We start from the raw sequence: 16697 nt of genomic DNA on the forward strand, positions 1-16697 counted from the left end.
AAACATCACAGACACACACAGAAGGTGCAAGTGCTTTATAGTAAGTATTTTATCTTATCCTAGAGTTTGTTTCACAGTAACACAGCTCAGTACTACTATGTAATGTCCTCCATGCAGTTGCTGCTTTCTAGTTCTTATCTCACCCAAATTGGATTCTCACCTACATTGCTCAGTACCACTGTTTTATGACCTTCATACAGCTGCTGCTTTCTAGTGTTTATATCACCTAGAGCTGGATTCACATCTGCTCAGTACTACTATATAATGAAATCCATACAGCTGCTGCTTTCTGGTGTTTATATCACCACCAGAGCTGGATTCACATCTACATTGCTCAGTATTGCTGTTTAATGACCTCCATACAGCTTCTGCTTCCAAATGTTTTTGGAGCGCCCCCAGACACAGGGCCACGCATTCTCAATGCCGGGCCTCTCTGGTTCGGTTCTGAAGCTTTCACGGTGGCTAGATCCGGTCCGCTAAGGGGTGTCCAATAAAGGTGGTACAGTCAATCAGGGATTCGTGATGCCACCTGTGGTGTTCGGTCAGGGTGACCGACGCTGCTGTGGGGTCCGCTGGGGTGATGGAATAGCAGCTGGATGGTATACCTTCCCACACGTGAAGTATGTCGCCAGGGCTTCCCAGTAAGGTGGATGGAGATGGTGTGAGGTGCAGTCAATAACGAGGACACAAGGTTGCAGTCTCTTTACCTCTTTACTGAAGACTTCAGGATCCGCAATCCAGAGCACGCTTAACAGGGCTATCTGAGACCGGCCGGTCCGATGGGCACTTCCAGAATTCCCTTTGCAGGTGGAAATCGTTGCCTACCAATAGCGCCTGTGTGTTGTAGTGCTACCCTGCTGAGCATTCGGAATAGTCCTCACAACTTCTGTTCTCGTTCGTTCGTTCCAGATGTTTCTAGTTCAACGTCCCCCAGGTATGTTATGGCTAGGACGCACCCGTATGACGGGAAGGCCTGGAGGTCTTCTGGGGCCCTAGAGACGCCCCTCTCCCACTGTTGCCCGATATGTCTTCGTAGGTGTTTAGGTGTTTAGGTGAGACAGCCAACCTATAATTACCTGTCCTGCGGAGTTTGAAGTAAGGCGTAGAGTCAGTTACTCCCTCGGTGTTCCGGCCACCGGCTACGCGCCTCAGTAGGATGTTGTCTCGGTCTCACGGCACGACTCCTACTGGCTCTCCTTTGTGCTTGATCTCGTTTCTCACTGTCTCACAATATCCTTCGCTTCGTGTCTCTTTCTTAGGATACCGCCGTGGGGTGTGCAGGCGCGGTTCCGTAATGTTCTATTCTGGTCGCTAGGTGCCTGCCAGGTTCCCACGCCTGACGGGGACCCCCCTGTGTCTTCTCCCTGCAACACCCCCTGCCACGGGATGTTGCCTGAATCCAACCCAGTCAGCTTCTGACTAACTTTCTATCCAACCCCTCGTTTTACCAGTGTGAGGAGTGGCCCAATAAATAAAGCCTTTGGCTCCCCCTAGTGGCCGGAGTGTGAAGTGTAATGTGTGCTGGTGATACCTGGTCAGTAGAATTCCTTCAGTGCCATCAGACGTACCATCACTCCCCTTAGTGGCAGAGTGTCATACTGCAACGACCAGATCTCTGGGGCGCTGCACTCCCCCCTTCACACCCCCCACTCCCCCCCCCCAGTTAAATCCAGTACTCCTGGACTGGGAAGAAGAACAACAGTACATTTCAGCAACAGACATACAAAATTTTGAAATGCTTAAAACAAGTAGATAGAACAATGCTTCCCTTTATGGGAGGTGAGGACACTTGAACGTTACAAACAAAAACAGGTTTAAATATTTTTAAATAACATTATGACTATAAATAACTCTGTTCACCCAACCGGGTATTCTACTCAGTGCAAATTCTGAACAATAAGTTAACTTTTCCTTTAAGGGTGTATAAGCTGAACCCACTAAAGGCCTACTATAAAATACTATAAAATATCTAAACTTGTCTTTCCTTTCTAGCTTCACCAAAGCAGGACCGCCTAGCTCCTGGGCCGGGCCTACTGTCATTGTCTCTCTTTCAGCAACCAACTATCGTTCTACAGTTCTCAGGAGGACTCTTTCTCTAACCCCTATGGGTTCACTTTCAATCTTTCCTGTCCTCAATCTCTATCTCCATTATCAAACTTTTCTACATTTCAACATTATTAACATTCCAACTTTTCTCAAGGCAACATTATAACTTCAGTGCAACATGTGAACATTCCCTTTAAGAGGGAACCAAGTCTCTCTGAGGTAGTGCAGATTCTCTCTGTCTGCAAGTCTAATGAAAGCAAGACCTTCTGTGTCATGTCCTCGGGACTCACGTCTAATGGTTTGCCCATAGATATCGGGAGCGGGGGCAGTATCCCCTTCATGGCGTACAGGGTTGTCACCCCAATCTCGGTAACGGGAGGCTGGTCACAGCTGGGATGGGGAGCGGTCACCGGAGCTGGATCGGTCGGCGGGGCAGGGTCGCTTTTGGTACCTGCGTCTGATGTGGTTCCACCGATGTCGATCGGCTCCGCTGACGAGGGCGCTGGAGTCTGCGGCGGCTCTGACCACGGCGCTCCCTGTGCGATCTTCTTGCACAGCTCCGACTTCTATTTCTTCGCCGTCGCCGACCCCTCGCCTGGAGTCGGGTGGTTCAATGCCTCCTCCGGCAATTCCAGGGGATCCGGATCCCCCTGTGGCGGTAAGCCCTGGTCCGGCTCCGCTGGGTTCCAGTGATCCTGGGTCACTTTGTCGTCGTTCAGGCACTCGCTGGTCGCCGTCTCCTCTCCTGGCCCTGCGGCAGCACACACACAAGGCTCCTCCATTTTCTGGGGTTTGAGCTCCTCCATTCCCGAGCTCGTCATCCCGCAGCCGTAGTCGGAGTGGGCGGATGTTGCTGTTCGCGCTGTGTTCTCGATCTCCTCCCATGACACGCCCTCCTTCTTCTGCGCTCCTCGTGGCGCGGCAATGGCGGCGGTTTTGGCGGGAATCATGCGTCAATAGCAGTTCACAGTCTTTGCAATAAATCACAGTCCAAACACATTTCAATCACAGTTCCAAGGCACACATGACCTGCTTCTCAGGCTTAAGTACGATCCTGTTCGTGACGCCAAGTTGGAGCGCCCCCAGACACAGGGCCACGCGTTCTCGGTACCGGGCCTCTCTGGTTCAGTTCTGAAGCTGTCACGGTGGCTAGACCCGGTCCGCGACCCTGCTAAGGGGCGTCCAATAAAGGTGGTACAGTCTGTCAGGGATTCGTGACGCCACCTGTGGTGTTCGGTCAGGGTGACCGACGCTGCTGTGGGGTCCGCTGGGGTGATGGAATGGCAGCTGGATGGTATACCTTCCCACAGGTGAAGTATGTCCCCAGGGCTTCCCAGTAAGGTGGATGGAGATGGTGTGAGGTGCAGACAATAACGAGGACACAAGGTTGCAGTCTCTTTACCTCTTTACTGAAGACTTCAGGATCCGCAATCCAGAGCACGGTTAACAGGGCTGTCTGAGACCGGACGGTCCGATGGGCACTTCCAGAATTCCCTTTGCAGGTGGAAATCGTTGCCTACCAATAGCGCCTGTGTGTTGTAGTGCTACCCTGCTGAGCATTCGGAATAGTCCTCACAACTTCTGTTCTCGTTCGTTCATTCCAGATGTTTCTAGTTCAATGTCCCCCAGGTATGTTATGGCTAGGACACACCCGTATGACGGGAAGGCCTGGAGGTCTTCTGGGACCCTAGAGACGCCCCTCTCCCACTGTTGCCCGATATGTCTTCATAGGTGTTTAGGTGTTTAGGTGAGACAGCCAACCTATAATTAACTGTCCTGCGGAGTTTGAAGTAAGGCGTAGAGTCAGTTACTCCCTCGGTGTTCCGGCCACCGACTACGCGCCTCAGTAGGATGTTGCCTCGGTCTCACGGCACGACTCCTACTGACTCTCCTTTGTGTTTGATCTGGTTTCTCACTGTCTCACAATATCCTTCGCTTCGTGTCTCTTTCTTAGGATACCGCCGTGGGGTGTGCAGGTGCGGTTCCATAACATTCTATTCTGGTCGCTAGGTGCCTGCCAGGTTCCCACGCCTGACAGGGACCCCCCCTATGTCTTCTCCCTGCAACACCCCCTGCCACGGGATGTTGCCTGAATCCAACCCAGTCAGCTTCTGACTAACTTTCTATCCAACCCCTAGTTTTACCAGTGTGAGGAGTGGCCTAATAAATAAAGCCTTTGGCTCCCCCTACTCGCCGGAGTGTGAAGTGTAATGTGTGCTGGTGATACCTGGTCAGTAGAATTCCTTCAGTGCCATCAGACGTACCATCACTCCCCTTAGTGGCAGAGTGTCATACTGCAACGACCAGATCTCTGGGGCGCTGCATTTTCTTCACCCCAGAGCTAGATTCACAGCTACACTACTCAGTGCTGTTGTATAAGGTTTTCCATGCTGCTGCTTCTGAACAAGTGCTACATAAAGACACTATAGAAGGAATCCCTTATGTTTGAGTATGCTGTGCTATGAATTGGAGACATCTAAGCAGCTAGTCTCTATCCACTAGCTCATAGGCAACAGAAAACTAGAGAAAGAGCCAACAGATGGGAAATCTAGTGAAAAATGCAGAATACAAGTCATATAATGGCCAGAAATAGTGTTATTCCTCATGCGCACACAGACAGTGCCATGACCGGGTTTTGAGTTCAGTCTACCCCTCTCCCGGTCTAGTCATGTCAGGGGTTATCTTTACTCTGCCTCATTCTGGGTTCAGGGTTGCTATTTATCTCTGCTGCATCCTGCAGGTGGTGTCAGGTATATTTTCTGCCTATGGCGTGAGTATCTGACTCTGGTGTTACTCTGATTTGTCCTGCTGCTTTAGCTGACTTCGCTCGAGTCTGTTCCCTCTTCTTTCCCTGTCCTGACTTAGTGTTCCCCTTAGTATTTCGATTTCCCCATGCTTGACTTGGCTTAGAGCCTGACCTGACTTCGTCTCTTGCTTCTGGTACTTCGGCTTCTGACTGGTATTGACCCCCATGGCTCTCGCTGACTCTGTAATTCGTGTTATCCTTTTGTACTGCGTTACTCTCTAGGTTTTGACCCGGCTTGTTTGACTATTCTGCTGCCACCTGGTGGTAGCCTATCTGCAGCGCTGCAGGTCTGTTCTGGCAGACTTGCTGTCCTCCCTCCACTCTTTTGCCACGTTGTGGAGTTGGCATTTACCTGCAGAGAGCAGCGTGACACACAGGACAGGCACAGAAAGGCCCCATGAAATAGCAGATACACTTTGAGACCAAGTTCAGTATTTGGTCAGTATTTTATATCAGTATTTGTAAGCCAAAATCAGGAGAACAATCGGAGGAAAAGTATAATAGAAACATATGCACCACTTCTGCATTTATCACCCACTCCTGGTTTTGGCTACAAATACTGATGTAAAATACTGACCCAATACTGATTGTGTGAACATGGCCTTAACGTGACTGTAGCTTTATGAATTTTACGTATAAAGCACCATGTGGAGACTCTAGAGAAGGGACATGAGCGGCCATCACAGGTGCAGAGAACGTCTCTGTCGTACATTTTTCCCATCGGCTTTTGCTGCTTAGAGGTTTTGTAAATAAGAATTATAAAACTGGGTTGATTTCCAATAAAATGTCATTTTCAGCACATTTTTCGGCAGCGATGCAGCTTTGTGTTTTCCCTAGGTGATTTACTTTTCTCACTTTGCTGATTGGTCTGAATCAATGATTTACAAGGCGACAGAATATCATGGCAAACCGTAGGAAAGCGGAGAATCACAAACTATCTGACCCCACGGTGATATCTCATCAATTATTGACCCCTACAGGCCACATGGAGCCGCCGGTAATTCCCGGAGACCGGAGCGTTCTTGTGATATAGTTGCTCTCTTTGGATCACGCCATGGGGCCCTTTATAGAAAATCTTTTTCCATTTATTTCTCCTTAAATAATTTATCACGAATGAGAACAACAGACTGGAAATGGCAGGGATGCGAGCTGAAGGCTGACAAGGAGCCGAGCCCTGCGCGGGGGTCAGAGCGCGGAGACCGGAGGGAATCATCGTCGGCTCGGGATCATCTGCCGAAAACAATTTGCTACAGTTCCGAATTCCAGCGGTTGTTTTCCATATGGGTAAAAGTAACGCTGCTCCTTGTAGGGGGTCCGCTGCCCTGATTTTTTTTTTTGTATTGTCTTTTGCTATTCGGGAAGGGCCTTAACGAGGTTTTCCGCTACTTTATCATTGATGGACTATACACGGCGCCGATCAGCTGATCCTGGTGTCAGTGGTGGCTGGACCTGACCAGTTACGGAGCTTCACAACGCAGCTCCTTCAACACCGAGACCGGCACACCCGCCCTCTGTTCAAATCGATGCGCAGCACCCGCCCGCGACCACTATACAGCAGACGACGCTGCGCTAACCGATCAGTCCCGAGAACATCTGGTCAGTGGGCGAGCCTGGTGTTGCACCCTCACCGATCAGACACTGACGGCCTATCCTAAAGATAGGTCATCATAGAGTAGTGAACAACCTACCTGGACCAATGATGGATTTAGGTTCATCAAGCCCACCAGGGGTAATGATTCCTCGTCACCGGCTTCTGCGGGAAATTTGCATCCATCATGAGATAACAGCACTGTGACCAACTGGGGGATCCAACAGGAATGAAGTGATTCACTAAGAACCCAATGTGATGAAAGCAGTCTCAGTTGTAAACACAATGGGGCACTAAAGGACCGTTCAGTTGGGTATGTAACGTAAGGCAAATAAATGCATTGTTCCCTGCTAGGTCATCGAGGACTATGGTGGGGTTTCAGTTCTCAGGCACAGGCCTATGGTGGGGTCTCAGTTCTCAGGCACAGGCCTATGGTGGGGTCTCAGTTCTCAGGCACAGGCCTATGGTGGGGTCTCAGTTCTCAGGCACAGCCATTATAGTCATTGACCTCATTAGTATGTTGTCTAAAGATCATAAACGGTTAGAACTAAAAATTTTAATTTAGCTTTTATTAAAATTTGTCTCAATCATTTTATTATTCTTTTGTTCCGTGAGCAGAGACTATGGCGGCGTCCCCACGCCTCTGTGACTGAAAGCCTGCGGCTCCTGGGAGGAATAAAGTTCATTTTCTCCCAGTAACCACACTTTCAGTACGGCGGCGCCCGGCATCGTTCTAAGTCTATGTTCACAGGTTGCATTTTTTCTGCTTTTTTTTTTTTTCTGCAGCCAAAACCTGATTTCTTGGCAGTTAAAAAGCTGTAGACAAAAAACAGAATTTTCTGGCTTTTTTTTGTTGCTTTTTTGTTGCATTTTTGGTTGTTGCGTTTTTCAGGGTCCCAAAGTTCAGCTTTGCTTCTACCACGAAAGTATGAACAATGCAAGGTGTTAGGTCACCAATGCAAAACGTATTTCACACCAGAAAACATTTTCGGAAAAAAAAGACAATTTGATGAAATTATTTAGTGGAAAAAGAATATTATGTCTGAAAAAATTCTGAACAAAAAAACTTCACATGAGTTTATGAAATAATACACAATCACAAATGTAATAGCGGAAGGGGGGGGGGGGGGGAGGTGAACTGGTCAGGAATAGTTTACCCAAGACATTGGAAGAGCATTGAGCTGGTCAAGCTTTGTTTACTTTCACACCTTGGTCGGCCAATGTTTACTTTGCTCATATCACTAATTTAATTGAATTCTACTCATCCTAGCTGCCATTCTCAGGTGACCAGACCAAGACATTATGGTTTAAACTTGGGAAAATCACAAAAATAAATGTTTCACATCCTGCTGTACCTAAAAACGCTACAAAAACCGATAACAACATTTTTTGCTGTTTTTTTTGCATTTACTCATTGCTTTCTATGGGTGAAAAAACGCTTCAAAAACGTTGAAAGAAATGACATGCAGAAGTTTTCCAATTCAGTCAGGAAAAAAAAACAAACAAAGCGTGTGCAGGAGATTTCTGAAATCTCATAGCTTTTTCTGGTACTGTAAAACGCAGCTTTTAATTTGCATTAATTAATTTGTGAACATAGTCTAATGCTATTATCCTACTGATTAACCCTACATCTGCAGGCTAATTGTGTTATCGGATATGACAGGTTCCCTTTAAATAGTGTCATTTCAACAAACTTTGCATAGCTCAATAGTGCAAGAAATTATAGGAAACTGTGTAATATACATACAATCAGTCAAACATGCTCTTATCTCTATGAGCCGCTTCTCCTCTTCCTTCTGCCTCCTGATCTCATCATTCAGTCCTAAAAAACTGCTAAAATCTTGGTCAAAACACCACAGACTATCATCTTACTGATGGATCAGATTATATTTACCTACTGGAGCCTAAAGTGAGAGATCACCCCAGTGCTGGATTCACAGCAGCACTGCTCAGTACATAGGTATAATATTTCCTTACTGCTGCTGTTCCTGAACTTGTGCTACATAGAGACAGGAGAGCAGGAATCCCTCATATCTGTGGATGAGAGACATCATATTAGTATGCATGTACGATATCAGCTAGATATCAGCTAGTCTTCACCCACTAGCTCAGAGACAACTGAAAAACAGAGCCAGAGCTTGAAGAGTGGAAAACTGGTGAAAAGTGCAGGATTCAGGTCACATAATGGCCAGAAACAATATTATTTCTCATGAACACATGCACGATGGGATATTGTGAAACGGAGATCTGACATGAAAGACAATCCAGAAATATTGGCACAATAAATAAAATGATTGTTTCTCACATTAATCTAGGCGCATATTAGTTCATATAGATATAATAAGCTGATCATAGGGAACCTGTGCCCTTTTTTAATGAGACTGTTGCCCTTTTGTTTGGATTTGTAGCCAAGATGATCCAGTGCTTGGTACACAGCTGCAACAAGTGAAGCTCAGTACTGCCCTCTAGTGGAGCCAAGTGTGCACTGCATAACAATGATTAACAGGGGACTGGATCATATGGAAACCTGACTGGTCTCAATGCAAGATATCCGGAAATGTCACTTTGGATCTGTAACTTCCAGGATGGAGTTGGGGCGCACATATTATATCTAATGGCTGAATCCGTCTGGACCTTTATCCTGATGCTCACCTGCGATCACCCGGCACTAATTATATATGGACACACTTTATTAATATGACGATACGTGTTCACCATGCACTTTATACCTCTGTAATTCTCTACCAGCAGACTGTGCACAGATTGTAATGTGATTTAACATATTCCTGTAAATAATGTATTAATTGCACATTGATTGAATCGCTATATATACTGTTTCCACCATCATGTGATAGATAATAGATAATATATAGATAGATAGATAATAGATAGATGATACATAGATAATAGATAGATAATAGATAGATAGATAGATGATACATAGATAATAGATAGATATTAGATAGATAATAGATAGACAGATAGATAGATAGATAGATAATAGATAGAGATAGATGATAGATAGATAATAGATAGATAATAGATAGATAATTTATTAGATAATAGATAGATAATAGATACATAGATAATAGATAGATAATAGATAGATAATACATAGATAATACATAGATAATAGATAGATCCCCTGTAATAGCTGTGTATATTTCCACCCAGTGTCTTCTAAAGAGTAATTTATAATATGTCGAGCTGATATGAGAATTATATAATTTGCCCTCAGATCTGCCTGATCATTTGCCTTGGATTCTAGTTCTGACCTGATACTTCAGTACTGATTCATTTATCTTGTGACTTAAAACTCCAAATTCCCTGCACAGACACAGAGAAATATTAGTAAAGAACCATCTGGCAGCCTCCACTAGGGGGAGCTAACTGCGTACAATCTCCTGGGCTCCCCCTAGTGGAGGCTGCAGGGAGGAAGAATGATAACTTTTCACAGTGTCGATGCAGGGGATTTGGAGCTCTGTATAAGAGAAATTGACCCCCTATAAAGATATATCAAATAAAAATCAGCACAAAATGACACGATGATAAATAGTGGCCATTGATTCCACTGACTATGAAGGAAGGGTGATTGCGGGGTCTGTATTATGAATGGAGACAGTAAAGTCATTACTGGAGAGTGATTTTCCTATAGAGACCTACAATGTATTCACGGCGGCATATCGTAACCCCGTATCTACAGGTAACCCATCAGAGCGAGTGCGGAAGGTGCGGAGATCCCAGCAGTACGTGTGCTGTAGGGTGGGCGCAGACTGGTGGAGAGTGAGGGGCACTGAGCGTGGAGAGATTAGTGAGACAGCTGGGGAGGGAACAAGGGGGGAGACCGCTCAGAGCAGAAAGCATCTCCACGAGACCCCGAACTGGAGGCGCAGAGGCATTTATAACTCAGGAAGCCCGAAACCCTACACAGGAGGCGGCAGAGAAGGAGCAGACCCCCAAGAGGAGACCATCAATGGGGGGACACATCTGTTATCCCAGGGAATGGGAAGCTTCGGACTGCTGCCTGTCTACGGCTGCCGTCATCTGCTCTTCCGACAGTAGGTCATGAGGGGACAAGCTCATCGCTCCCACCAGCATCACTTGTGGACACCTCAGATGGCGGCCCGGCTCCGGCTCTGACACCATGGGGCCCATTAGGATACTTGTTTGTATCTTCTCCTTGCTGCCTCTTGCTTCTCTTCTCCAGGGTGAGTGTCTTAATCGCGCTAATTGCTCCTTTACACCAAGTTCCTTGTCTCTTTGCATTTCAGATGGTGCGGTATTTAGTTTGGTAGGACTCTTACATCTCGAGTTAATTGGAAGCGTCCGGGTCCAGGAGTCAAGCCTCGTTGACTTCTATTATCCCAGGAGAACACCGCACATTACTAGTTGTGATTCGTATCGGTAAAACGTGTGTTGCCGTATGACAGCAGTGATTTTGATGCAATGGGTTAACTTAGATCCAATATTTTTGTAAATAGGGTTCTTAAATTTAACTTCATTTTTTTTAACATCCATCATTCTGTTCAGATTCACGTCCTTCAGTGATTAGAACTTATTGTTCTAATACGGAGCGCCATATCCCTCATTTTGTCATAAAATTACATCATAAACTTCAGGTTGACTGCAGCCACCACTAGGGGGAGCACACCGCATACTGTGCTATCATTGAACTCAATGCACAAAATGTCTTCACTTCGCTTCCCCCTAGTGGTGACTTCAGGCGGCCATAATAATAATGAATGTGTATTTCTGATGTTATGCTGTATTTCAGAGCATTTATCACTATAAAAACATAATATGATAGTATTCAACAGCTATTTTTTTTATGAAATTCACTTTAAAGGAGTTGTTCAATTGTATCAAGTCATTAACTATCCGTAAGATAGGTGATGCAGTGGGGGAAAAAAAGTATGTAGTCGGCCACCAATTGTGCAAGTTCTCCCACTTTAAAAGATGAGACGCCTGTAATTGACATCATAGGTAGAACACAACTACGAGGGTCAAAATAAGAAAACAAATCCAGAAAATCACATTGTCTGATTTGGCAAGATTTATTTTGCTAATTATGGTGGAAAATAAGTATTTGGTCATTAACAAAATTTCATCTCAATATTTTGTTATATATCCTTTGTTGGCAATGAGAGAGGTGAAACGTTGTTTGTAAGTCTTCACAAGGTTGCCACACACTGTTGTTGGTATGTTGGCCCATTCCTCCATGCAGATCTCCTCTAGAGCAGTGATGTTTTGGGCCTGTTGTTGGGAAACACGGACTTTCAACTCCCTCCAAAGGTTTTCTATGGGGTTGAGATCTGGAGACTGGCTAGGCCACTCCAGGACCTTCATCTTCTTCTTATGAAGCCACTCCTTCGTTGCCCTGGCGGTGTGCTTGGGATCATTATCATACTGAAAGACCCAGCCACGTTTCATCTTCAATGCCCATCCTGATGGAAGGAGGTTTGCACTCAAAATCTCATGATACATGGCACCATTCATTTTTTCATGTACACAGATCAGTCGTCCTGGTCCCTTTGCAGTGAAACAGCCCAAAGCATGATGTTTCCACCACCATGCTTCACAGTAGGTATGGTGTTCTTTGGATACAACTCAGCATCCTGTCTCCTCCAAACACGACGAGTTTTGTTTCTACCAAACAGTTCTACTTTGGTTTCATCAGACCATATGACATTCTCCCAATTCTCTTCTGGATAATCCAAATGCTCTCTAGCAAACTTCAGACGGGCCTAGACATGTACTGGCATAAGCAGTGGGACACGTCTGGCACTGCAGGATCTGAGTCTGGCGGTGTAGTGTGTTACTCATGGTGCCTTTGTTACGGTGGTCTCAGCTGTACGCAGGTCATTCACTAGGTCCCCCCACGTGGTTCTGGGATTTTTGCTCACTGTTCTTGTGATCATTGTGACCCCACGGGGTGAGATCTTGCGTGGAGCGCCAGATTGAGGGAGATTATCAGTGGTCTTGTATGCCTCCAATTTTCTTATTATTGCTCCCACAGTTGATTTAATCACACCAAGCTGCTTGTCTATTGCAGATTCAGTCTTCCCAGCCTGGTGCAGGGTTACAATTTTGTATCTGGTGTCCTTCAGCAGCTCTTTGGTCTTCAGCATAGTGGAGTTTGGAGTGTGACTGAGGGTGTGCACAGGTGTCCTTTATACTGATTACAAGTTCAAACAGGCGCCATTACTACAGGTAATGAATGGAGGACAGAGGAGCCTCTTAAAGAAGAAGTTACAGGCCTGGAGAGCCAGAAATCTTGCATGTTTTTAGGTGACCAAATACTTATTTTCCACCATATTTTGGCAAATCAGACAAGGTGATTCTCTGGATTTGTTTTCTCATTGTGACTCTCATAGTTGTGGTCTACCCATGATGTCAATTACAGGCCTCATCTTTTTAAGTGGGAGAACTTGCACAATTGGTGGCTGACTAAATACTTTTTTTCTCCACTGTAACTTGCTAGAGGGTGGAAATCTGTTTGCTGGGATTCCCACCTATCCCGAAAGGGGGGATCTGAAATACCAGCAGAAAGAAATTTTTCATTGATTCTAGAACGAATATATTTGCTACAAAAGTATCATTGTCAGAAAATCAGGCACAGGCGTTGAGCATGTATAAAATCCTTGTGGCTTCAGTCAAGCCTGTGGAGGTCTCCATGACAGTGACATAGGCAACTAACCCTAACTAACCCTAACCCTATCTCTAAGCCTATCTCTTAGCCTAATCCTAGCCGTAAGCCTAACTCCTAGCCTAAGCCTAGCCTTAAGCCTAACTCAAAGTCTCACCTTAATCAATCGCTTACCCTATTTAAGTTTAGAAAAAGTGTAAAAATATAAAAGCTGCTCAAGGTTATGAATGAAGATAGTATTGAATCATGTGTGCTTCATGTATAAAAGGAATTTCATTATGTGCATCTTTATTTAGCACATGCCAATCTTCTGTCCATTGCTGGGGAATAATATGCTTTGTAGGTGTTGCAACGTTATCTTGGTATCTCTAGTGCTTAATAGGCACCATAACATTTTCTTGGGCATCTCTAGTGCATACAAGACTCTGTGACAATATCCTGGACATCTCTGATCCTACTAGGCACCGCAGTGTCATCCTGGATGTTTCTGGATCTTACTAAGCCCCACAATGTCATGCTGGACATCTCTGGAGCTTACTAGGCCCCATAAAATCATCCTGGACATCTCTGGTGTTTCTAAAGCTTCACAAAGTCATCCTGAAAATCTCTTGTGCTTACTAGGCCCCATAATGTCATCCTGGGCTCCTCTGGTGCTTTCTAAGCCCAACAAAGTCATATTGAGTATCTCTGGTGCTTACTAGGCTCCATAGCATTTTCTTGGGTATCTATAGTGCTTACAAGACTCCGTGGCATTAACCTGGATATCTCTGCTGCTTACTAGGCACCGCAATGTCATCCTGGACATCTCTGGTGCTTACTATGCCCCACAATGTCATACTGGATATTTTTGGAACTTAATAGACCCCATACTGTAATTCTGGGAATCTCTAGTGCTTATTAGGCCCCATAATGTCATCCTGGACATCTCTGGTGCTTATAAAGTGGTACAAAGTCATCCTGGAGATCTCTATTGGTTATTAGGCTTTGCAATGTCACCATGAGCATCTCTGGTTCGTACTAGGCATTGTAACATCTTCCTGGACACATCTAGTGCTTACTAGGCCCCACAATGTCACCGTGGGCACCTCTGGTGCTTTCTAAGCCCCACAATATCATCCTGGGACTCTCTGATGCTTACTAGGCCCAGTAAAGTCATCATGGAGGTCTTTAGTGCTCCTCAAGCCCTGCAATGTCATACTGGGCATCTCTGGTGCTTCCTAGGCCCTGCAGTCGTATCATGGGCACCTCTGGTGTTTACTAAACCATGAAACATCATCCTGGCCCCATAAAATCATCGTGGTCATCTCTGGTGCTTAGTTACTGGATCCCGCAAAGTCATCCTAGAGATCCTAGTGCTCATTAGGCCCCGCAATGTCATCCTGGGCATCTCTGGTGCTTACTAGGACCTGCAAAGTCATCCTAGAAACCTCTGGTGTTTACTAGGCCCCATAATGTCACCCTGAACATCTCTGATAATTACTAGACCCCGTAATGTCATCCTGGGCATATGTGGTGCTTACTAGGCCCCACAATGTCATCCTAGAAACCTCTGGTGTTTACTATGCCCCATAATGTCATCCTGGACATCTCTGATAATTACTAGGCCCCGTAATGTCATCCTGGGCATCTGTGGTGCTTACTAGACCCCACAATGTCATCCTAGAAACCTCTGGTGTTTACTAGGCCTCATAATGTCATCCTGGACATTTCTGATAATTACTAGGCCCCGTAATGTCATCCTGAACATCTCTGATAATTACTAGACCCCGTAATGTCATCCTGGGCATTTGTGGTGCTTACTAGACCCCACAATGGCATCCTAGAAACCTCTGGTGTTTACTAGGCCCCATAATGTCATCCTGGACATCTCTGATAATTACTAGGCCCCATAATGTTATCCTGGGCATCTGTGGTGCTTACTAGGCCCCACAATGTTATCCTAGAAACCTCTGGTGTCTACTATGCCCCATAATGTCATCCTGGACATCTCTGATAATTACTAGGCCCCATAATGTCATCCTGGGCATCTCTGGTGCTTACTAAGCCCTGCAATGTTATCCTAGAAAGCTCTGGTGTTTACTAGGCCCCGTAATGTCATCCTGGACATCTCTGATAATTACTAGGCCCCAGAATGTTATCCTGGGCATCTGTGGTGCTTACTAGACCCCACAATGTCATCCTGGAAACCTCTGGTGTTTACCAGGCCCCATAATGTAATCCTAGGCATCTCTGGTGCTTACATAGTGACACTGGACTGAGAAAGTGCAAGAGGCTCCCAGGATGCTGCAGCGAAGATGCCGGCTGCAGAAGAGAAGACCAGAAGCCAAGGATGCCCTGATTGGACATGGACCAGGACAGTCTCAAGCAAATTGTTCACCTACACATGTTTATTATGGTCTTCAGTGCCAACCAGTCTTACCTTGACTAGATTTACTCTATCATGTGGTTTAAAAGTGAACTATAAAGAGGGAGAACTGATCTTATGTAAAATGGACGATAAAATGCAGGAGTAATGGCCATTTCCGTAGCCCCCGTAGAGTTGTACATAATGGGAACCAACACAATATCCAGTCCCCTTTGTGGACATATTGGTGGGAAAGAAGCGAGACTGGGGCCTCTTGTTCTACCTAATGGTGGGAGTCTGAGCAATCTGAACACCACTGATCTAAAAATGTTAACGGGGTCACCAAATTCTATGCACCCTCTTAGAAAATCCCGAGTTTACAGAGGGAGTGGTCCTCTATTTGGGATTCTCATCTTTTGACCATCTCTAAACTGCAGAGAACAAAAATGTAAGGTGGGAAAAATAAATATTCATGTCACAACTCATCTGTCCCGCTGCTTCTACATCCCACCGTTGGTCCTCTTCTCCACCCAACCTCTTCTTCTGTCCCCCGGTAAATAACATCCTCTCCGGCAATCTCCAATCTGAACTAAAGATGCCCATGACTTCACGACTGAGGCGCTAACTGAACCTTTTGACGTCCTGCACATCGTGACAGCACAATGTTATGAGGCTCAGTTTTCACCAGAAGAAGTGAAGTCCGTCGTACACCTGGCGGTAAAGAGCAGAAGATCGGACAGATCAGAGGTTTGGACGGTGGGCGGCGAGGTATGATTTTATTTTCTAACACCTTTCCTGGCTCTTTACAATCAAATAATAATACAGCCAGCTGCCATTTTGCTAAATATGCACAAAGAAAATAACAACATTTCGGATTCAGGAGAATATAACTTTTTTGGCGAAAAATTAAAAGGCAAATTCTCCTTGAACAAAGTCGCTCATCTCTGTTGACCACAACATTTTGTAGACCCTGAGCTGCCCAAATTAGCCATTTTGGACATCTTAACTTTCCGCCTGGCAGTCGAACAGATCCTAAACAATTTGGTGCGGACTTAGAAGGGAGTCTCCTATACAGCGAAAGAACTGATAGCTACAGGTCCTAAAATGATTGTCCCCTACAAACGGAGAAAGGTGGTTGACTATGCGGATTGAAGACTATTTTGGGTTTTTTCTTGTCCAAAATATCCTTTGGTTTGGAACTACCTCCTTGTCCTGCCTCCGTATTCCGGTCTCCGTGTCTCTAACATCTTCCAGTTCATTTCATTGA

General features: G+C 45.6%; 1 protein-coding gene across 1 annotated transcript in view; it reads left to right on the forward strand.

The window, feature by feature from the left end:
- Positions 1 to 10052: 10052 nt before the first annotated feature.
- Positions 10053 to 16697, forward strand: part of LOC138666859 (ephrin type-B receptor 5-like) — an 87321-nt gene continuing 80676 nt past the window's right edge. Inside the window, exon 1 of the mRNA XM_069755040.1 lies at positions 10053 to 10498. Within this exon, the coding sequence (XP_069611141.1) occupies positions 10053 to 10498 (446 nt within the window). The remainder of the gene's footprint in view (positions 10499 to 16697) is intronic.

Source organism: Ranitomeya imitator, chromosome 2 (assembly GCF_032444005.1).
Source record: "Ranitomeya imitator isolate aRanImi1 chromosome 2, aRanImi1.pri, whole genome shotgun sequence".
Taxonomy (NCBI): domain Eukaryota; kingdom Metazoa; phylum Chordata; class Amphibia; order Anura; family Dendrobatidae; genus Ranitomeya; species Ranitomeya imitator.